The sequence below is a fragment of the Oreochromis niloticus genome, linkage group LG20 (genome assembly GCF_001858045.2).
Source record: "Oreochromis niloticus isolate F11D_XX linkage group LG20, O_niloticus_UMD_NMBU, whole genome shotgun sequence".
NCBI classification, from domain to species: domain Eukaryota; kingdom Metazoa; phylum Chordata; class Actinopteri; order Cichliformes; family Cichlidae; genus Oreochromis; species Oreochromis niloticus.
Genome location: NC_031984.2, coordinates 21,795,822 through 21,819,087, shown reverse-complemented (window position 1 = coordinate 21,819,087; position 23,266 = coordinate 21,795,822). Strand labels below are relative to the sequence as shown.

Below are 23,266 nucleotides of genomic sequence, written 5' to 3'. Positions count from 1 at the left end.
GAAGAATATATTTTAATATAATGTTTAAATTTAAAGAGTTTAAAGTTCAGTATTGTTGGTATTCAAAGAACACTCTGTCAAGACGTTGTCTCCAGCAGGTGGCAACACTGGACCATAGGTGTTTCAAAGTTCTCTTGATTTGCTAAATAAAATTACAAATGCACCATTTCTGAACTATTTCATACACAAACAGCTCAGCGTGTCTCTAATCAGAATGAAAAACATCCTTTTAAAAAGGTCACATACATGCAGCCACAAACAGCATTTTACTGTGTAACACTACAAATGGATGAACACAAATGTGCATGTAAAAATATCCGTACAAAGTAACCCTAACACTTGTTGTAATTTTTAACACGATCTCGAGTAACAGTTCTTCAGGCTTTCTGTGGATCTTTCAGAGTTCTTTCTGGACATTGGCTGCTTTTTCACTCATTTTCAGTTCAGTCCTTGTACCTGACTATTTTCAAAGAAATCTTTTTGTTGTTGTTGTTTGTTAAGCCAGTTAACACTGACTTATGAATCATTTGAGCATGAAAAAGGTGGCTAACAGTGATGAATCACTGTTGTGTCTGCATGTGACAGACAACTTAGCAAATAACTTTAAATTGTATCTTCAGGCACTTTGTTACTAGCAGAAATCTAGTTTCTCATAGCTTACAATCATTTTATTCATTGAATCTAGGAAAAATACTAAAGAAAAGACAGATATAAAATAGTATTTTTGCACCAACTAAAGTGGATGGTCATACAAAATACTGACTTTTAAAACTGGTTAGAATTGTACAACTCTCAACTCTAACCCTGAAACTCTTGTTTTTAAATCATTTACTGTATTTCTATGTATGCCTGCATGTTTCAGTCAATTGCACTACATTTTCCTACAAGATGTAAAGAAATTAGAGAGGTCACATGATTTTTCCAACGCACTGTACAATCTATTAATCACAGGTAAACTGTTGTTTATTATTTGCCTACATGGAAACTAAGTATTACTAGACTTTGAAAGAGGCGCCTGGTGAGCTAGTGTGTGTAGACTGCAGAAAACCTGTTTTACAACATAAGTTTTGCGTGAAAAGACTTGTTTTATTCTTACATTATTGCTGTTATTTTCTCACGTTTTAATACAAACCAATCCTTCACCACTCACTTTTTATTTTATTTAAAGCCAAGACACTTTTATTACCTTTAAAGTGTTCCTATTACTATATGGAGAAGAGGACAAAACAGACACAATATACTGAAACTTTGAACACTTTTATTTCCAAATATAAATAAGCACCTCAAACAAAAATGAAAAAAAAAAAAGCCACAGAGGTATCAGTACTGTGCACTTTTGATATTATTATTATTATTATTAATTCAATATTAGTCAGTTACAGCCACATCTATTTTCCTTGACAGTATAGCACAATAAAATAAGAAGTGTGCAAGATTTACAAAAATATACATATATTCTTTACTATAACAAGCCCTGATGGAATGCTTCAATAACATTACACATTACAGTATAATATGAAATGAACAGCCTGTTTGAAAAACCTATAAATATTTTAAAAAACTGGGTTTACTACAGATAAAACCAATGACAGTGCACTTACAGCATATAGCAGATTTAGAAAATATTATTCAAGCTACACAGTATATACAGCATCCTCTACTGTCTCCTTCCACAAATGCTACATATTAAACAGACAACTGAATCCTTTGTTTGCCACTTCCATAACGTTTTGCTTCATCCCGTCATTCCTCTGCTCAACTGCCCGGCGTCTAACAAAGCAGTTCCTGGGATTTGTTGGTTCCTACTGTACACAGTGGGACCAGCACGATGCTTGCTGTGCTTGCCGGCTTTTATTATCCCCCTGATAGAGATCTGTTGTTTGCACACGTCCAGACGAGCGCCGGGCCATCCTTTTTGTTTTATGACCATCTCTGTGGTGTTGCCATGGCACCAAGCCCTCTGGCCCCAAAGTCTAATCCTGTCCAGTCTGTTGAAATTCCAGCCATTGGCTGGATCATTCCTGTATCACAGTCGAACTCCCAAATGTTGTCATAGTCTACTTCCTGGTCATCTGGTTCTGCGGGTTCGAGGTATGAATTGCGACCTATAAGAATGGAAGACAATTAACATACTTGTAGTTTCACGCAGCAAAAAGCAAACCTCACCCTGTTTAAGTAAACTTGGAAACAGTCCCAAAGTAATTATGGTGTTGTGTGCATTGTCCCAAAATATGGTCTCACTGTATAAACCAGTAGAGCTGCATATCACTGCTGCACCACCCTTACTTTTTATTTAAGGTCAATAGTAAAAAACGTGCAGCCTGTCAAATAAAATCACCCTGTAAAATCATGTTTACTAGTTCATCTTGATAATCGGATAATCTGGACTGACCAGAGAAATCCTAGTCTTGTTTCATCAATGATAGCAGAGCCTGTGTGAGCAGTTGTGTGCTGTCAGTCACAGTGGAGTGATAAATCCAATCTGTTGAGCAGTGTTCTCTTACACTGAGCTTCACCCTGCTGGGACAACTGCACCAGCGTATTTAGAGCGACACTAAGCTCTAATTCACTGACACATTTGCACATTTCCTACACCTTCAAATCTGCAACCTTTAACCTTCCGTCTACCTGCTGACAGACCCGGGAGTTTAATCACACCAAAGTGTGCACAGTGTTGGATTTACAGTGTGGTGGAGCGTGGCCAGTGTGGTGTGTCCTTTTAGGCACACGGGCTCAAAGTGTGGACTCATAGCTCAAACTTTGAGATTAGAGATTTCAAAGAGTGCCCATTGTTTCTCCACAAAGAAAAAAAATAGGTCTCTGTGTCTTTGTTCACAGGATGAAAAATGGGCTAGGAGCACAAAATGACACACAGGCGTTCTAAACATAAAAGGAATGTTTTATTTGGCTTGTGATTGCATGCCTTTAATTCTTACCTGGTGAGTAACCATAATGCATCTGAGGCTGCTTTCTGGCAGAGCTCGACGGGTGAAGTATCTGTCAGCAGATGTGAAAACAGAGACAGTTACTTCCTGTGATCAGTTACAACAAACATCCTCATGGGTTCTTAAAAATGTGTGTTTCTTCTGAACCTGTTTAAATATCACCTGCAGCACACTTGCTGTGCTACCATACAGTTTATCATTTCACTCTGCACTACTGCATTCCAGAAACCGGAGTGTCCTGGGAGATGAGTATCTCTGTGCCTCTCACCTGCTCTTGCATTTGACCTGGCACAGGCAGCAGCTTTAGCCTTGACACAGCCTCTGCTCTCTGCTGCGCTTGGTTCTCAGGTGTGTCCATCTCCAGGTCCAGAGCGTGGGCCTGGGAGTTGGTCAGGACCAGGCTTCTCCTGCCGCGTCCACCCATAGGAGGGTCGTGGAGCTGGAAGGAGGAGGGCAGCATCTGGGGTTCCTGGTGGTGGTACTGCTGTTGATTCAGCTCTTGCCAGAGCCGCGGCTAAGAAACAAAGAAATAAGATATGCATTTTTAGCCCAAATGTTGCAACATTCCTCAGTTACAGTGGACAAAACAATAAATGTATCCAATAAAATAAATGATGGCTTCATAAAGAGGAATAGTGCAGTAAAACTGAATATTTTACTGCACTTAAAAATAAAATTAAGCCAAACTAAAATAATTAAATGATTGGTTGGCTAAATCACAATTTAAAACTTTTAAAACTTCTATAGAAGATTTGGCATGTTCTAAAAAAAAAGAGTTATCATATGACCAAATACTCATGTGTTTACGAGTGTTTGCACTGCTTGATATCAGACAGGCTGTGCAGGTGTAAATTGAACCTGTGGATCCAGTATCATTGGCCCACTTACCACTGGCCTGGCCTCTTCCAAGGAGTAGATTTCGGGGGTGCAGGGCTCATCGTAGAGAGGCGACAAGGGTTGTCGTGGGGCACACATGTCCGAGTGGCGCTGGGAGATGTCAAGGGAGTACTTCAGGGATGTCTGAGGAGTGCTCCAGCTGTTAGACTGGAGAGGATTCAAACAGAGGCAGGAGTTAGCTTTACATTAAGGAGAAAAAGAAGCGTCACTCACCAGTTTCCTTGCATTTGTAACGATAGACACAGGAACTAGAAAAATCAACTAATCCACAATTAGTTGTGAGTGTTACAGTGTGATTGCTGTGATTGTGTGTTTGGGACTAATTCCAGATCTGCACCAGTGGAGCAGTAGAGAATCCCTCTGAGTGCACCAGACTGGCTTAAGCTCTGTTTATAAACTCTAAGAGAGATTTCATTCCTTGCATCTTTGATTAAATTGATCTTTCAACCAGCCTAAGTGCCAGTGTTACTCCATTTGTTAACACCATATGCATGATCGCCTGTCTCAGCCTATTGCCTGGTGTCTATTTAAGTTACCGCACACATGACACGTAAAATACGTCAGCGGTCTCAAAGGGAATATTCGGTTATCGAGTTAGACGCCAGACTGAATTACCTTGACAAGTGGAGCTTTCTCCAACCGCTGTGGGCTGGCCCGGCTCTGGGCAGAGTAGGGTATGCTGTAGAGCTGAGACAGCTTGGAGCTCTCTGCAGGCTGGAGGTAGGAGCTGTGCTGAGGGGATGAGTAGCGCACCGACAAAGGTCGTAGGTCACGCTCGGGCCTGGTGTGGGAAGACATGCTATTGCTTCTGCTGCCTAGCTGGGCAGTCTCGGTCGAAGAAGGACGGCTGGAACTGTACTGTAAGGACAACACACCCAAAGGACAAAAGTCAGCCAAGAACTGGAGCTTTAGAGCACATGTGCCAGCACAGGCTGTCTCTTTAGCTTCTGTTTGCTCATGTTTTTAGCAAACAGAGTCATGTGAGTGTGAAAGAAAAATGTCTCTATCTGTTTAATTTGTGCCTTAGATCTGAAGCTGAATACTAACATCTGGGCATGCAGCACGCTCTACTTTAGCTAATTGGATAGGCAGGCAGCTTACAGACCCCTCCCCCCTTTCCTGGAGGGGTCTGTTCAAATGTCCTGATAATGCAGAATGATTAGGAAACTGCTGAAGCAGAAGCTAAGGGTCTCTTATGACTCCAAATCTAGAGTTTTCACAGATAGGCATCATTTGAGTGAAAATTACTTTGTTCTGTTTTTCCTTTTCTTTACTGGAAGGCCTGAGGATCAGCACCCGAGCCTTTGTAACAGGAGCACTTTGGTCTCTAGACCTTGCTTAATAATTAACTTTGTGAAAGAAAGCATCTGGTTGCTCAGCTCCAACAAAACAAACACAGGCTTTTTTTTCACAACTCTGACCATATTTATATCTGTGCAAATATTGGTGCGTGCGATTAAGTTCATTAGATCACTTGAACACTCATGATTGAGAAGTAGCACACAGCCGACTTACACAACGGGGCTCAGAGTACCCAGGGGTGAGAGGGTTTTCGTCATGAATTGGGAACTGAAGGTTTCGGGATCCTCGTCCACTCGGTGGCTGGCTAGACTTAACAGACTCCATTCTTCCTTGGCTGTGTCCACTCCACCTGTCAAACTGAGGAGCCTGGAGATTAAAGGGCACAAAGCACGCATTAAATATGTAAAGCAAGCGACTGTGAATAAATCTTTCAGACTTTGGTCATGTCTAGACCTACGGTAAACTGTTAAATTGGTAACACAGCAGCAAAAATAGAGGAAGTCAAGTATATAATCATGCTGAGTGTTAGTTTACAAAAGAGGCAAGGCCAGACTCATACTTTAATTCACTCCACCCATATTTTCACAAGAGATAGCTCTCTTAATAGCAGCTGTGGTCAGTTTAATTATGTTTGTCCCCTGAAAGCAAGAAGCAGGCCTCACCTCCGTCTTCGTCGGGGTGTAGATGATGTCATAGACGGGAGGCGGGGGGCTGAGAACAGGCACGTCAGCAGCTTTGAACTGCTGGATCCAGTCGCAGAACTCGGTCCTGTCCAGACAGGACACCACTATGGGGTTGATCATCTTGCCTGGGAAGAGAGGAGGGGAGGACAAAGCCTGTCATTCGGTCCACTTGCTCACTGGAATGTGCTATAGCAAGATTGTCATTCAGCAGGGATAAAATGGGGGGGGGGGGTTACACTCTGTGACGCTAGCAGATTCATGGAAAAGGGCACTTAGCACAGAAACATGCATAAGAATGCAGGCTCATTAAAATCTCTTTAACATGGATATGACTAAAGAGCAGTGCACTGATTCACGGTGTTTACCTTCAATCATGAAGGTGTTGGGCTTGACGTCTTGACAGGGCGTGGTCACTGTAATCATGTTGAGCGGAAGTTTTCCCTGCAATTGTATAACAACAGGTTAACACAACTTCCTCGTGCACACTCTGAATATGCTGGATGCACTGAGCCTGGGCTGTGACTCATTGGAACATCAGAAAGGGGTCAACCTTACCTTATAGAAGAGCCCGTCGTTCTCCTCTGATAGGATGATCAGGGTCGATGGGTACATCACCAGCAGCCTGTCATTCTGTTCCTGAGGACAGAGAGATTTATGAAGCGTGTGGTTTTCTTTTGCTGAGATTTTATATTCTTTTTCAACCAGAAGCATACATGCATACAGTTTCCCATTTTTGTATATCTTGTTTACATATTTTACCATGTCCTCTACTGTGTGCCTTTCACTTGATTTGTATGTATGCCTCCTGTTTGTATATATTTTCCCTGTTTACTGTTTATTCCTGGTGTCTTACTATTTACATTTTATTCCTGCACTTGATTTTTGGGTTTTCTCTGTATTATTCTCGGGTCTTTTACCTTACTATACTAAACTCCTTGGGGCAACTGATGTTGTGATTTGGTGCTATATATATACATATATATATAAAACTGAATTGAATTGGAGAAACATGTTTGAGCCAGAACTTATTTTTTAATTAGAGGACAAACAGGCACCAAGTACTTCTGAAGGTAAGAAGGCAAGCCCTGATAAGTCAAGCAGCGATAAGATACGAATAACCTCCGGTCCAAGCGTTAACAAAACCAGCGGCATTATCTTGCTGTGAGAGGTACACTTTAAATCTCAGTAGGATCTCCACTCAGAACCAGTTAGTGGGGGGATTTAAAGGTGCGGCAGAGGGACGGTTTATGTTTCCACTCTCTCTCTCTCTCTCTCTCTCTCGGAGGGCGTGTCTGGATAGACAGCTGACATTCCAGCTGCGAGGTGAGTCGAGTCACTGCGTGAGCCCAGCAAATGCCTCTCACACACCCAGGCCCTAAATCTCAAGCACTTCAATGGGACTGCCGATTTTTTCCCACAGAAAATAAACTGCAGAGATCCATGCAAGTTGTGTCATGACTACTGTTTTTTTTTTTATTGGCTGCTAAATGAAGCCCTGTTTGCAGTACTTTTTTTTGTCTTCTTATATATTTTTCAGGAGCAACCAGGTTGCAGGTGTCTCACACTGGTGGTGCAGCATGACAGGAAACAAAAAGGAGCTGCAGGACATTATATACACATATAGACTCCACCCTTTTCATTCCCTCCTTGCATTTTGTTGAGCTGATGTTTGTGTTGCACAATGTGAAAACTATGTGAGTCACCTAGATTAAGGGCTGATGTTATCCTGCCTATAATCATGGGAAAAATTCTCAGAGTTTGAAAACATGAATGTATCATTTGTTACAGTCTGTACAGTAATAGCCAAGTGACCCATAACAGTGATTCAGTCTTGATAAGAAGCAGAGGTGACGTACCTGGCAGGGCAGGTGCTGCAGTCGCACCTTAGTGACATAGATGATGGTGCCCAGGCTGTCTCGCTGTGAGCCTTCCCACTCGTGGATGGGATCTCTGTTGATGGAATTTCTCAGCTCCTCTCTTCCCTCGAGAGAGTTGTCCTTGTTGAGCTACACGAGTGAGTACACAAGAGAGGAGTTAAGTGAGTCAGATCATCACCTGAGTAAATATAAGAAAAGCTCTGCTTTTCCTGAAATATAATCATGTTCGTCTGCTTTCCTTCCCCAGCTTGTACGCCAACGCCGTTTTAAAGAACTCACAGCTCTGTTTCTTTTCTCTTTTTTTTCGTGACACATCCAAATTCACGTGTTTTATCAACTAATTCCCCACCTGTGGGTGAAGAGTCAGCACTTTACCCCTGCACAGATGTGAGGGTTAGTTTGATGTAGGCCATGATGCGGTCAAGGCCACTCCCTAGTATCGAAGCCTCAGGGAGAGCCAGCAGTGAGTGACCCACTTGACTCACCTACATCTACACGCACGCACCCATCCTGTTTTATGAGCCAGGACTGAAGCCAAAGCATTTTTCTGGCTAATTCAACGTGTGACTTAAGAACACACACACACACACACACACACACATACAGAGGCCAAATGTAATGAAAAAAACCACAGGCGAGGCTGATGAACTTACTCTCACTCTAGTGTAGTTTTCTGGTGACATTGCAGTTCCTCCATTAGCTTCAATGTTTTCTCTGAGCAGCCCAAACCACATGTCCATTTCTTCTTGGTTGGCGAAGTAGACGATGATGGGATTCAAGCTGACGCCTGCAGGATGTAAAAGGTCACAGGTCAAAAATGTAAACCGCTTCCTCTTTCTAAGCCCTTTTTTTTTAATCTCACATTGGCAGATCATTCATGTCCACAGTCTGCCTGCTTTGATGTTTTGAGGGCGTTATGTAATAAGGGCCATAAATGTGAACACATGTTCAGGACAGTCAACCACATGTAAGACCTATGTTGGAAAAACCCCTCTGACCTGCTGTGTTTGGTATTTAAGGATTGTAGGAGATTTTCCTTCCCACACAGTGCTTATCCAGAAGGAATGAACAGGACCTGGAATGAATAGATCTGGAATCTCCCTCTACCTATCAGTCCCACACATACCACAGATAACCAGCACAGATAGTCAGATAGTCTATTTCATTCCCGTCCACTGGCTTTTTACTGTAATCGTCTGGAACCGTGAACCTGTTGACTGCTCCCTTAATAAGCAGCTCGTCTGGAGTCTTGTGTTGACTTTCTTTTCACTGCAGGTCTTAATTTTCGACCTTGACCACAGCTCTCCCTAAAACTTAAAGTTATCTTTTTCACTCCCTCAAATCTTTCCTTTTTTTTTTTAAGTTCAAGCATGCCGAACATTACGAAAACGTCTCTCCCGGCTTTCAGTCAGTCAGGTCATTGACTGTGAAAATGTGCCACAATAAACATCTTGTTTTCACAGCTACATGTGTAAAAGCTTCCAGGAATTTTTACACATCCTCTCGTGTTGCTTTTGCACAGTCACCCTTCTAAGTCATCGACAGCGCATTTTCGACTCAGTGAGGGGAAGACGGCGGCCTCCCTCAGAGAACCGATGTACATCAGCTCTCCCTTTTTGACTCAGAACTTCCTCACGCTTCCTCCAAATGTTTCCGGGCAGCTGTGCCCTGGGGAAGGTTAATGAAGTTTAAAACCGACCAATAAAAACACAATAGTGTTGAATAACAGGCTTGATCTGGGAAATTGCGAAACCAACTGCGTGAAAGAGCAACGCCGGAGAATGTCAATATTCCGGCAGCAGATATAAAAGTCCATTCCACTTCTCTCGTTTTTATTTCCTGTGCTATTACAAAAGCTGTGTAGCCACAACAGCTTTTTTGTGATTTTAATTTAAAAACTTTCGGATGCTTTTTTTTCATTCAAAGTTCAAAAGCTAAGTGGCATTTCAGCAAGCATTAACCTGAGCAGTTTTTGGAAAGTGGCACCATAGATTATAGGCGGTGACAAGGTTAAGAGCGGTAGCTGGGCTTTTCTGCTCGACAGCTGGGCCGACTGAAGTGCACCTGTTGTCTAACAAGCGGGGTCTTTAAGGCCAGTTTGGCCCTCCCTGACCGAAGGCGAAGGGGCCCAGCTCTGGTTCATCTCGGTTTTGAGAGGAGGTGAAGAGGTGAGAGGGATTGCGGGACCTTTGAATCCCCAGAATGTGATAACAGTGGAAACGCTGCAGTCTAGAAATAGTGTGTTTTTTTTGTGGTGGGGTTTTTTCTAAAGAGAGGAGAATTTTTACTTTGATGAACTGATGAGGCAGTTCGACACAGCTGACCACACAACAGAAGATTAAAACAATAAATAAAAATTATGTCAGTCTGTCTCATCATCAAAAAGAGCCATCCACAGCTCTACGTCATACATTTTCAGTCTAAGTGATCAATTGCCTAAATTCCACAAAGCCAAAGAAACAAAACAGCATTATTGGATACCACGGCACAATGCCAGCAACCGCTTGTGTCCTTTCTACTCAAGTCAAACATACCGTTTATTTGAAAGGCGAATTCCTGGGGTTGGCTGTGATTGCAGTTCTGCTGCAGGCTGCTGATAGTGAGTTCTTTCAACGGAAGAGTCCCCTGCACATAAACAGTAAAACAACTTCAGTCATGGCACTTTTCACTCATTTCACTTTGCAACTTGTTCTCTAATGTGTGCCTTTCTCTTATTTTTATTGCATATATTGCTTTTGTTTTGTATTTATTCCTGCTGTGTACTATTGATATTGACCCACAATTTCGTTGTGCATGCACAATGACAATAAAGGGCTATTCTATTCTATTCTCTTCACTTGCACACAAACATTCGTTCATTCATAAACTACAAACTGTTCACTGCATCATCATCAGAGCTGCTATATGATCTGTTTGAGCCATCTGTTCAGCTCTAGTTCTTAACCAAAAAGTATTCACCATGACGGTGAGGTCAGTGTTGGAAGTCAATGAAGTATTCATGTCTGACTTCCATTTTCCGTCATCTATAAGCCTGACTAACACTGCACACAGGTGCTTAGCTGTCTCTTTTAGAGAAGGCGTTTAATTGGCGGCAGCTACTGATGATTAATGGCTGCTCACGTTTTATGAGACAGGTGAAGACGTGCAATCATACCTTCTGTTTACCAACAAAGTGCTGGTTGACAGGGGGATCTATGTCAGAGCGTATGATGACATGACAATCTTTTTTTTTAATCTATCCTGAAATCATGAGGATTTAAAGGAAGGGATTGTTGATAATGTTGCTTGGATTTTGAAAACTCACCTGGTATGTCAGTCCGGTTGTGTTGTTGGAAACGAAATGAAGGTGTGTCTGGAACAGATCCAGGTAGCAGTCGTGTATATCCTGAAGAGACAGTAAGAGAAGATGAGCCAAATGTGCCGTGTAGTAAAATCTATCCCATCTGTGAGGATTACTGTTTTGCATTAAAACTGCAATCTCCGGTTGCAGGTAAATGAAGCTGTGTATGCATAAAGGCCCATGCGGAGGCGCACGTTATTACTGTTTATTTTGGATCACACCATCTTACTCAAGCGTCTTCCTCTGATTCACTGAGTGCCCACCGTCTTGTTACAGTATTATTTTTGCTCTTTATTGTACAGTATGTTCTTTTCCCACCGTGACGTCATTCCTTCAGTGAATCTTTTACGCTTATTGACAGAGCTGTTGTGTCACAACTTTGACAAACTGCAGTTCCCACCGTGAGGAGCCAGCCTCTATCTGTGCCTGGAATCAGACACACTCTCTCTGTACCCTGAGGTTTTCTCATGAAGCTGTTTCACAACCACAGCCTATGCAAGCATGTCCAAACACAGGCTGCGGTTCTCTTTTTGGAAAACGGATTGGATCATTCGCAGCCAACCAGTGCGTCAAAGCCAGCAGCGAGTTTCATTGTGTTTGGTGGCTGCAGAGCCACATCCTGTTACTCTCCACCTGTTTTGTTTTTTTGTTTTTTCGGCTTCTGACACTCACTGGGTTCCCACAGGGATGACTGGCATGGTGTGTCACCATAGGCTTGGCCATTGTTGGAGATGACTTTAGCCGCAACGGGGATTTTGTAGTGTGATCTTTGTTTTCTTTTACAGCTGTGTTCCTGACATTGCGACACACGGTCATTTAAAAAAAAAAAAAAGGTGCTTTGCTGCGCTCACCTGGCAGTGGAGGAAGCGGAAACGAACTTTGGAGCTGTGAATCATCCGTCCATAATTCTTCACATTGATGCTGCTCTTCTTCCAGCCACTGATCGGGTCGTAAGCAAACGGAGGATCCCATTTGATGTTTTCTATCGTCTGCAGATCTTTAGGGGACATTTCCTGCAACCACCAAGTCACAATATTAGTTCGGGCATGTCAGTAGTAAAGCAGTCAGACCTGAATTTAAAGTCAGAAAGTTTGGCACAGGGGTTGAAAACCACAGCCGAGCAGTTCTGCTTGGCATGTAGATGAATGACGTTATGTTTTCGGAGCTGATGGAGGTACGTACCTTCCTCGGGGTGACAGTGCAGAGGATATTTATGATGCTGTTGGACTTCTCCTGTCCCTCTTGGGGATTATACTTGCGAAACAAGCGACTGCTGTCATGAGAAAGGAAAGCTATGTGTTAATACTCACTCTCCAGTGTTTACCACCTAATCCATGTTTAGCTGTTTGGTTTATTTCCCAATCTAACTTCACGCCTATAGAGATTCCAATATTGTCTCCTATGTATAGTTAGTGAAATAACCTAAATCTAATGTTTGTTATAGCAAAGCTTTTCATTCCAAAGTCCCACTTTAGTTTAAATCACGTTGTCTGCCTCCTAAATCAATCAGCATCCCTATGCCTGGCTCCCACTCTATCAGTGCCAGTCCTTTAAATGATAAGAACAACTGAGTCTTGTGTTTGTGATAGCGAGGATATCCACAGGGAAAAATCAGCATTCAATGTCTCTCTTTGTTTTGCATGACCCTCATCTATTACCATTTGTGTCACATCTTCACGAGGAAGCTCCCTCACTGCAAAGATAAGGCTTTAGAGACTGCTTTTACAGCTTCCGCTAGTAGTTTATCTGCTTATCTGTACATATGTGTGCCAGTGTCCTCAGTTTAACAACGCCGGCTTTTGTTTTTATGCTGGGAATCAAGGGTTGTCCGTCCAGGAAGTCCATGAGCAGAATTAATTATTTATTAGTGCCTATTGAACAATAAAATAATAAAATTTTGTAAAATGCATTTATGCACAGTGAAAAAATATAATGGTCCTGCATTGTGATGTAATCTGCAACTGCAAGGTGACAGGGGAATGTGTTGTAGATAATAGACAGGTAGTGGACTCGCACACCCAACATTCTCCAAGTCACTGCTGTGGCATTCAGCACCACTCACTCCCCTTTTCTTCAGGGAATACCTGAGCCTGGCCTGATTCTCCAACACAAAGAGGTTGTACGGTAACAGAAAACAGAAACACTGACTGTATTGTTCGTCCTGATCCAATGATCCTGCCTGGAAGGTGTATCACTGTCCAAGTTTGAGCCGCTGAGCTTTTGAAACCAACTGTCTTTTTAGGGTCGCACTGCTCATCCTTTTATTTAAAAAACTTTAAAGCTACATGAGATGTTTAACCAAACTACATCCTGAATCGTTAGTCAGAAGATGAAGAATAGAAGCAGAGGTGAATTAGAACCAGATGTGATGGTCTAGCAAGGCTGAATCAAGGGTAACATGCCCAGGCATATAATCCTGGGGGATTAAAAGAAAACCAGGTAGAAAACCAAGTGTAAGCCAGCCATCTCCATAGTCACGTAGTCATGTACTAACTTAGCAGACTAAACCTTATCATTTAAGAATAACAGCTCAAAATCAATCATGTTAATACTCAAGTCTGGATTGTTTTTTGGATTGTTCCCTCTTTTGGAGGGAAAACAGAGTAATCGACAGCTGGCAGATCATCTTCACAGAGATGCAAAGAGGAGGCAAATGGTAACTGGATCATTGACACCGTTGGCCAGACAGATAGGCTGCTCAGGCACGACTCCGGGACTATTCTGTATTATGATCCTGAACCTGGCCCCACAAAATGCACAACCTCTGTGTAACCCCACTTCTCAAACCCTCAAGAAATACCAAGAATACCTTCCGGTTGAAAGCCAGTGTCTAAAATAACAATCTGCTGTCAAGGGCATGACATGTGCTCTGTTTGCACACCGACACAAGTACAGTATGAGCACCCGGAGAGACTGAATAGTTCTTACCTGTTTCTGCGTATGAAACTCTTGCTGGAGAATCTGAAGTTGTGCTGGGGGACACATGACATACTGCTCCCCATGCTGCTTTCCTGTGTCGGGGTCTGCGCCTCTGTGTAGATACGCTGTAAAGTCCCTCTGTGATGGATGAGTCTAATCCAGACGAGTGCTGCGCTCACTGCTGAAGTCAGACTTGTACTGAGGCAGAAGGAGGCAGGGTGAAGAGTCACTACTGTGTGTGAGTAAAAGGGGGTGGAGTTTGGGGCTGTGTCACAACAGGCTGTGTGTGTGTGTGTGTGTGTGTGTGTGTGTGTGTGTGTGCTCGGTGAATAAGGACACAGACTCCCCCGACTTGCCCTGTCTGCTAAATCAATCCCAACAACAAAGCCAACAGGAGGGGGTTCAAGGAGAAGTGTGCCATTTCACACCTTCCTGGAGCCAAATGGAGCTCATTGTTGGCTCACCGCTGCAATAACTGGCCACTAAACACACTGGATGGTGTGTGTCAATCACAGGGGAAGATGGGAACTTCTGCTGGCATGTCCAGACATGAAAATGCCTCCACACTTAAGTATTCTATTTATTACTGCAAGGTAAGTATCTGTGAGCTTTTGGTTAGTAGATTGTATATAAAACACAGCACAGAGTTTAAAAAGGGTCAAAACATCACTGTTAACCCCAAAGAGGGGAAAATGTCTGGCGTCACATTGTTTTCAGAGCACGGATATATGAAATATGATATTTTCTTATCCTGCGATACAAGCAGAGGAAACAGGATGCTTGTGAATTCAACCACCGAAATTTTCATATAAGGCAAGAGGTGTATGCAAACACATCTTGTTTGCGTTTTAGGAGGATGTTCCCAAATTAAATATCCACTACCTAAAAGTAAGAGTCACTCTAAGAAGTTATTCGGGATTAATAGGTCTGAACACCCATATCTGGTTAAAGGTGTCATGTCAATTCCCAGGTTTCCAACTTCCTGAACAAGCGGCCTTATCAGTCAGACAACGGAGCCCAAAACTCATGATCACGCTCTGTTTGCTCATTGATTAGATCATTGTCTGTGCTGAGCTGCTGCACTAGTGTCATAAATTTTAAGCGCACGCTGCGGTCTGTCAGTTGATCCCAGCCTGTTCAACCAGTTGTTTAAACGGATACACCTGAGGCGCTAACAGTCATCAGCCTCCAAACTATGCCATCTTTCTCACTGCGTTATAATGTTCTCTGAAACCCCGTTTGAGGGCTCGAGTAATTTAATCAGCAGTGGAAGTGAATATAAAGCGTCTCGGTAAGCGGCAGACGACAGAATTGAGACCAGATAAGAGGGGGGATCGAGATAAGCAAAAACCCAAGCAAAAAGAGAGGAAGAAAGGCTGAATGTGGCTGTTGCCAGGCAAATTTTTCTTAAGAGTATCATGAAATAATAATAATAACTTATACTATAATGATATGTAAGGTTTATAATAAACATGTGATTCCTTTTAGAATATATCTAACTTTTTAAATTTAAAATAATGCTAGTGAGCAAATGATAATGTACCGGTAGCAGTATGTATTTATTAGCAGTGTTATTTACTTTTTGTTGTTTTTACCCACATTTAAAAACTTATTTCAGCTGCTCCCTTATTCACAAGGTGACAACACAGCACATGGACCCACTTATTATATTTTGTTTTTACTCCGGATCCCCTTCCTGACAAATCTCTGTGATTTGTGTCTCCTCCTGGTTTCAGCACCGGAGACCTTTCATGTGTTGCTACATTTTTACCTTCAGTTCAACCAAAACAAAAGATCACCAAAGACAGGGTCTGAAGATGTCACAGATATTTTACTCAGTAATCAAGCAGACTGGAGTTTTAACATTTATTTTTACTTTTCAGGTCTGGCTGTGGATCATCATGGAAAAAGCAGGAAGATGAATTTGATAATTCACACACGCAGCCAGAAGTGACTCACACTCATAGTCATAATATTACAAAGGAAAAATGAAACAGGGAATTTTCCCTGTGAGATAAATCCACTTTAAGTTGCTTTGGTCAGTCAGGTGCCTCATCACGCATGCTTTTTATCAATAATAAGTTTTCCCAGATATTTCACCATCTAGTACAGAAACAGGTTGTATGAGACAGAACCCAGAGATGATAGACAAGTGCTCTAAATCTGCCCCAAACACACACTGATAATTCAGGTCGAACCTACATTTTATGGCATAAATGCTGTTTGTAGTATTTCTAAATCTCACCATGACTTTTCTGGAAAAATGGTGGTAAAAAGATATTCAAGCTTCCCAATCTTGGGCTCCCGAAGTACTGGCAAAATTGATCCTTAACTGTGGAAGCCTGAATATAGTTACTAAATATACAAGTTTTTGGATAGGCTGGAAGCACAAAAGTCAAATATGTAAATATCCATATTTACAGTTTAACTCATGTAGTTAGGCCACCTTTTAAAGATGCCTAATGTTCTGCCTTGGATCAAAGCTGTGGCCAGACTTCCCCCCCCATTAGCGATAAAGCGAACACAGAACAAACAAGCCACACATTAGCTGGAGTGAAAATTTCTGTTCCTGGCGTGTTTTGCAATCCTGTGTGGTCACTAAAAGTACCTACACCTTTTCAACAACAGGAATGGGCGAGCCGCATCTCATCATGTTTGCAACAGACACCAGCGATCCAAGAACGGCTCATTATGCATCGTTTGGTCAGGCGTTATACACCGCTACTTTCCTTTGTGTGACATCATGAATACCTTTAAGCAACTGCTGTTCCAAAATGTGCGCTGTTATATTCATTGTAATGCTTATTGTCTCTGTAAAGGTGGCGTTTTAAACTCCTGTGTTATCCTTGAACAACGTATGTGACCAGGAAGCTTGTAGTAACACAGGACTTTCCTGAGCCTACAGCACAGAGACTACAGAAGCATTATAACTCTCCTACAGGTAATTTAACATTACTCAATAGGAAGAGGAAATACTTGGAACTATGTCAAAAACAAGACCTATCTGGAAGTCAGTTTCTTTATTCTGACTCATGGATCACATTTTCCAAACAAGTCCGCTATACACGGCAATTTCCAAACAGTTTCTATTGAAATTAACGACTTTGTTTCCATTTTCCAAATATAGTGCAGTCAAAAGCTATTTGACAGCACTCTTTCCTGATTTCTTTCTTTATGCATATTTGTCACACTTACATGTTTCCAGTCATCAAACGAAACAAAAAAACCTGAGTAAACACAAAAAAATATGAAATTACAATTTCATTTATTAAGAGGGAAAAGTTATCCAAACCTACCCAGCCATGTGTGAAAAGTTTAATCATGATTTTAAAAAGTTAAATCACGGGTTAGCTCTAAATAAGTCACATTTTTTGGAAAGCTGAGTTTAATTTCACTAAACACACTCAGGCCTGATTACTGCCAGAGTTATCGAATCAAGAAATCACTTAAATAGAAGTTGTCTGACAAAATAAAGTACCCTAAAAGACCTCAAAAAGCAACAAATAACAGCATGATCTAAAGAAACAGCTGAGAGACAAAGTCACTGATGTCTCTCAGTCCAGAAAGGGTTACAGAGCCATTTCTAAGGCTTTGGGACTCCAGCAAACCACAGTGAGAGCCATTAGCCACAAATGGAGAAAACATGGCACAATGATGAAGCTTCCCAGCAGTAGTCAGCCTACCAAAATGATTCCACAAACACATCGACAACACATCCAATGGAGTGACAAAAGAACTGCAGCCTCATTTGCCTCAATTAAGAGTTCATAATAAGAACATTATAAGAAAATGAGAAGGAGACCAGGCAAAAATGGCATCCATGGAGAAAACCACTGCTGCCTAAGAAGAACACAAAGGCTCGTCTCAGATTTACCTAAAAAATATCTTGATGAAAATATCCAAGACTTCAAACTTTTTGGAAGGTTTGACTTCTGTTACATGTGACATAAAACTAACACAGCATTTCATAAAAAGACCATCATACAGATGGTCAAACATGGTGGTGGCAGTGTGATAGTCTGGGGTTGCTTTGGTGCTTGACCTGCTGTAATTGATGGAGCCATGAATTCTGCTCTCTACCAGAAAATCCTGAAGGAGGATGTCCGACCATCAGTTCATGCCTCGAAGCTCAATCTCATTTGAGTTATGCAGAAGTGCAATGATCCAAAACAGCAGCAAGCCTACCTACACAAAAAATAAATAAATAAAATAAATAAGGCGGTTTTGGAGTAGCCTATTCAATGGCCGGACTTATATCAGACTGAGATTGTTTGACAGGATCTTAAACAGGCCGTTCATGCTCCAACACCCTCCATTGTGGCTGAATTAAAACAATTCTGCAAAGAGGAGTGAGCCAGAATTCTTCCACGGTGATGTGAAAGATTCACTGGCAGTTAAGATAAGATAAGATAAGATAACCTTTATTAGTCCCACACGTGGGAAATTTGTTTTGTCACAGCAAGAAGTGGACAGTGCAAAAGTTCTGAAGCAAAAATTAGAATACAATAAGAATAAATACAGTACACAACTGTACAGAATAGAATAAAATAAAAATAAAATACTATATACAGTAGAATAAAATATACAATAGGATAAATATAGAATACAAATGCTATATACAACGTTATGACAAACGCTTGATTGTAGTTCTTGCTGCCAAATTTGGCGCAACCTGTTATTAGGTTTTAGGGGGAAATAACTTTTTTACACGTGAATTTCAAAATGAATGAAGTCATCATTTTAAATAAGCATTTACTTGGGTTTTTGATTTTTAAATTTGTTCAGTGATCTGAAACATATAAGTGTGACAAATACGCCAAAATAAAACCCAGGAAGGGAGCAAATACTTTTTCACAACACTGTATATCACGCTCCCTCCATCTGTGGTAGGTTGAACTGTGTTTCTCCCACAGAAGTCACTCGTTGGTGTTTACCCAGTCTCAGCGGGTGAGAGCAGCAGTGCTAAAGTCACACCTCAGGCCACTAAAACGGAGCCTGGATGTGAGGCCCCCAACGTCAGGTGTCCAACAGAGAATCAGACGTGCCAAAGTTCTCACACAAGGCGACCATCGAGGAATCTTAATTAGACTGTGGCCTCCTTTGAAGGGAAGATCTGTCATAGTCAGATTAATAGTGTCTTACTTCAGTAGGTTCCTGTCTTTAAGTCACACACTCCACATTCATGTGACCGGGTTATAAAAGTTAGGTGATAAAACAGAAGAGTGCTTTCACTCTGCACTCTAAAATGTGCACACAGACCTACATACATCCAGTATGGAAACCTGACAACACCTTTTGATGTGATCTTTTATGATTTACATACTTTCACTTCTCTGGAAAACAATTGAGTCAAAGGGACGTATTGTGCCAGCGTGTTAGACAGGTTGTATCATTTCCTTGGAACTGCTGGCTCTGGTAACTGCGAAAAATGAAGTGGGGAAAAAAAAATCTGAGTGAAACTGCTATAGTATCATTATCCCATCATCTGTGTCATATCTACCAAAGCCCTTAACTCACAAATTTTAGTATTTGTTTTGTTGTTGTTTTTATTTTAATGCACAACAGGCATTTCAGAAACTGCTGATCTATTGGGATTTTCCCACACAACCACCTCTAGGATTTACAGAGAATGATACTAAAAGAAATTAACGAAAATATCCTAGAAAAACAGACTTTTTCCTTGTGAGCATTCAGAGGGGAATCCCCAGATTTTTACCAGCTGATTAGATTGTAACAGTAAATAAATAACCACACCTTACAACCAAGGTTTGCAGAGAGCACCTCTGAATGCACAAGAAACATACAGCCGCAGAAGACCACACCGGCTGCTGCTGTCAGATAAGAACAGGAAACTGAGGCTATTGGCACAGTACTCCACAAATGGGCAGTAAAATGATTATGGAGGATTATCTCTTATGATTTTGGATTGTTTTTATTATTTTTTATATTGTTTACGTGGATGATTTCTTGAAAGCTTGTCTGTAAATCAAGTTTTCCTGTAGGCACAGCAAAAAATGACAATGAAAATTAAATAAAAGAATCCATCCTGCCTCATATCAACAGGTACAAGGCAGGACTTTGACACACATTGTGACACTTGCGCGTCATCATTTACACACTGTAGGTTACCTGAGCATTGTTGCTGAACATATTCATCCCTTTATGGGCACAATCCATCCGTCTTCCAGCAGGATGGACCGTGTAAAAAATCTCCGATCATCTCAAACTGGTTTGTTGAACAGAACGATTTGTTCACTGTGCTCAGATGACCTCCACAGTTACCAGATCTTAATCCAGAAGAGCACCTTTGGGATGTGGTGGAACAAGAGATTGTCATCATGCATGTGCAGCCGATAAATTTGCAGCACCCGTGTGAAGCTATTGCATCAATTTGGACCAAAATGTGAGTGAGGAATGTTTCCAGCACCTTGTTGAATCTACCCAATGAATAATTAAGGTGTTTCTGAGGAAAACAGAGGTCCTAGTACTGGTGCGTGTACCTAAAAAAGTGGCCCGTGAATCTAAAAGGAAATCTAAAGCATTTGCATTTACGACATGAACTGCAGCTTTATCTTACTCTCCTGTTTCTCTTTCAAATCGTTAAAATCTACGTCTTCATTAGTTTTGCTTTCAGGCCTTCGCACACAATAATTTTCCTGTTTTGCTATCTGACATCTTTGTCCTTGACTTTGATTTATCGTAAAAATACTGTAAATATTATTAGTTGATTTGTGCCATGAGTTCCTGTTGTTTGAATTGTGATATATGGCAGCTTCACATGACAGCGCTTGACTTCAAAAGCTGAAAAAAAAAAGATCAGCCAGCAACTAGCTACACAAAGCAAAAGTCGCAGTTTGTTATGGTAAATTTCTCAGATTTAACTCACTTGCTTAATTTAAGAACATTTTGTGTTTAAAACAGACACAAAAGATGTAATTCTGGTAACTCACCAGTCTTGTCAGCCTGTTATTCAAACAGAATTTTTCCCCATGAACAATCAGCATTTGAATCTAATAAAAGTGATTTTAAAAAAAAAACTGATGACATTGAAGGATCAATATGGATTTCATATGATTTTAAAAATATATATAAAAGTTACTTCCAGATAACAGAAAGCCTTATAGAGTTGTTCTATGGTTTAGTTCTCCAGCTTAAATGATTATTTAGGTAGCAGTTAAATGCTACCTAACTCAAACGGCCTTACTCTCAGTGCTGAAAGAAAAGAAGAGTTTTTTACAGTGAACTGCATTCTCCAACTGAGCACATAATTTGTTCTTGGATTTAAGGATTTAAGACCTTCCACATCATTTCTTTGCATTGCCATGGGCTGTAAGTCAGTCTTTGATGCAGCTGAAAGAGTCAGAAAGTGTATCGGCCCCTTCACAGTAGGTGCAGTAATCCAAGTTGACACCACAGCCCTTTCAGAGAAGGTGACAGCATCTCTGTGGCTTGTTAAAGGCTGTGCAGAGGCTGACACCAGGGGAAAAGGAGATGCTGCAGTGGTAGGAATGCTGGGAGGACAGACGGCCCCCCAGATCAGCTGTAGCAGCTCTTCCAGAGTGAGCACATTCGACCAGACAGGCTGTAAACTCGTTAATGTCCTGATAGCAGCAGAGCTGACAGAACTTTCCATCTACCGTTGACTTCTGAACTACAAGTTAAACTCAACATTACTGAACCACAATCTTCTGTTGGTCTTTTTAAATATTAACATATTAAAATAATGTTAACAGTATAGCTGAGGTTTGCAACCCCCCCCCAACAATACCCACCAGTATTAGTAATGTTGCGTATAAGCACTTTAATTCTGGGCTTCATTCAGTTTAATTGGAGGATTCATATAATGGTGCCACGCAGTGAGCATGTATGTTACAAAATGGGCCCACATTTTTTAGCTTGTGTTTGCTTATTTCTTGGTAAATTGTCACTGTTAGAAAGAAGGTGACAACCATCAGCAGATCATGTTGAAATTAAAGACAAACATGAAGCAAGTTGTAGACTTAAAACGAGCAACGACCATCTCTGATGGTTTTTAGGTTTCTTTGTGGGAATTTATGTATTAGAGATCAGTCATTACACTGAATAAAAAATATGCATTGCCTGTTCAGATATGACTGAGTTTAGACTGACAACAAACTTTTCAGGTCATGCTTCTCATGTCTCCTTCCACAATCTTCATCTTCGCATGTACTTCCTCAGAAGTGCACCCTGGTACGGAAAGCAGTACACCACAATTCAGATTTGCTTGGTTACCTGGCTAATGCGTACTGTCCAACGAATAAAAATTGTTTTATTTTTTTTTTTAAAAAACAACAACAACCCATAATATATAATCAATGTGATTTGATACTGTTTTTTGCAAAGACAGGAACAAAAAAAACAAAAAAAACATATTTTTAAAGCTACCTTTCTAATGTCCAGGTGTTTGATTGAGGTGAAATGTCCTTTTAATATCAGTATCAATATGTACAATTACAAATGTCTCTATTCAACAGTCATCACTAACAAAAAGCAGCCTGCAGCCTGCAGCATCACCTACATTTTCAAATTTATGTGCTTAATTTAGTCATTTCTGATAGGCAGACTTTGTTATTTTCAGAAAAAGGTTATTATAGTGAACATACACAAGGTTATGTTATATATCATCAAGCATGCACAGAGAGCTCCATCTCATCCTGCTGTGGTTATAAGACAGCCGTAAGCTTTTTACATCTTATTCTGAATGTGTTTTGGAAGAGTACAAATTTATGGGGCCGTGTGTGTGCAGACGCAGTCACAGGTGTTAATGCCATGTGACTGAGGTCAAGACGGGTAAAGTGAGAGTGTTCAGCTGTCCACGTAGATCACTGTGAAAGAGCAGTATGTTGGGAATGAACCAGAGAACTGTGTATAGTGATCCTAGCAACAAACTGTTAGAAACACAACTGTTACTCTGTGTGTGTGTGTGTGTGTGTGTGTGTGTGTGTGTGTGTGTGTGTGTGTGTGTGTGTGTGTGTTCGTGTTCTTGTCTAGCTATCTTTGTGAGGACTGAAATCTGCATTCTACTATACTTGTGAGAACCAGCAGTCACTTGTGAGGACACACAACCCGGTCCTCACACTTTTGAAGGCATTTAAAGGCATTTTTGAGGCTCAAAACGTGGTTTTAGTGTCAGGGTTACAATTAGGTTATGGTTAGGTTTAGGGTAAGGGTTAGGGTTAGGCATTCATTTTTAATGGTTAGGGTTAGGGTAAGGGGCTAGGGAAACCATTATGTCAATGAGGGTCCTCACTAAGATAGCTGAACGGGGTTGTGTGTGTGTGT

At 41.2% G+C, this 23,266-nt stretch overlaps 1 protein-coding gene across 1 annotated transcript; it reads right to left on the bottom strand.

The window, feature by feature from the left end:
• Nucleotides 1-1,238: 1,238 nt before the first annotated feature.
• On the bottom strand, nucleotides 1,239-14,437 carry plekhn1 (pleckstrin homology domain containing, family N member 1). The gene is made up of 17 exons (XM_005478197.4): nucleotides 14,428-14,437; nucleotides 13,973-14,161; nucleotides 12,227-12,317; nucleotides 11,896-12,057; nucleotides 11,009-11,089; nucleotides 10,239-10,329; nucleotides 8,358-8,491; nucleotides 7,684-7,833; nucleotides 6,383-6,463; nucleotides 6,193-6,268; nucleotides 5,807-5,952; nucleotides 5,358-5,510; nucleotides 4,458-4,700; nucleotides 3,834-3,989; nucleotides 3,214-3,459; nucleotides 2,937-2,997; nucleotides 1,239-2,105 (listed from the first exon to the last, which is right to left on the bottom strand). Exons 2-17 carry the CDS (start codon nucleotides 14,044-14,046, stop codon nucleotides 1,921-1,923), a joined length of 2,130 nt encoding a protein of 709 aa, XP_005478254.1. The 5' UTR covers nucleotides 14,047-14,161; nucleotides 14,428-14,437; the 3' UTR covers nucleotides 1,239-1,920.
• Nucleotides 14,438-23,266: the final 8,829 nt, after the last annotated feature.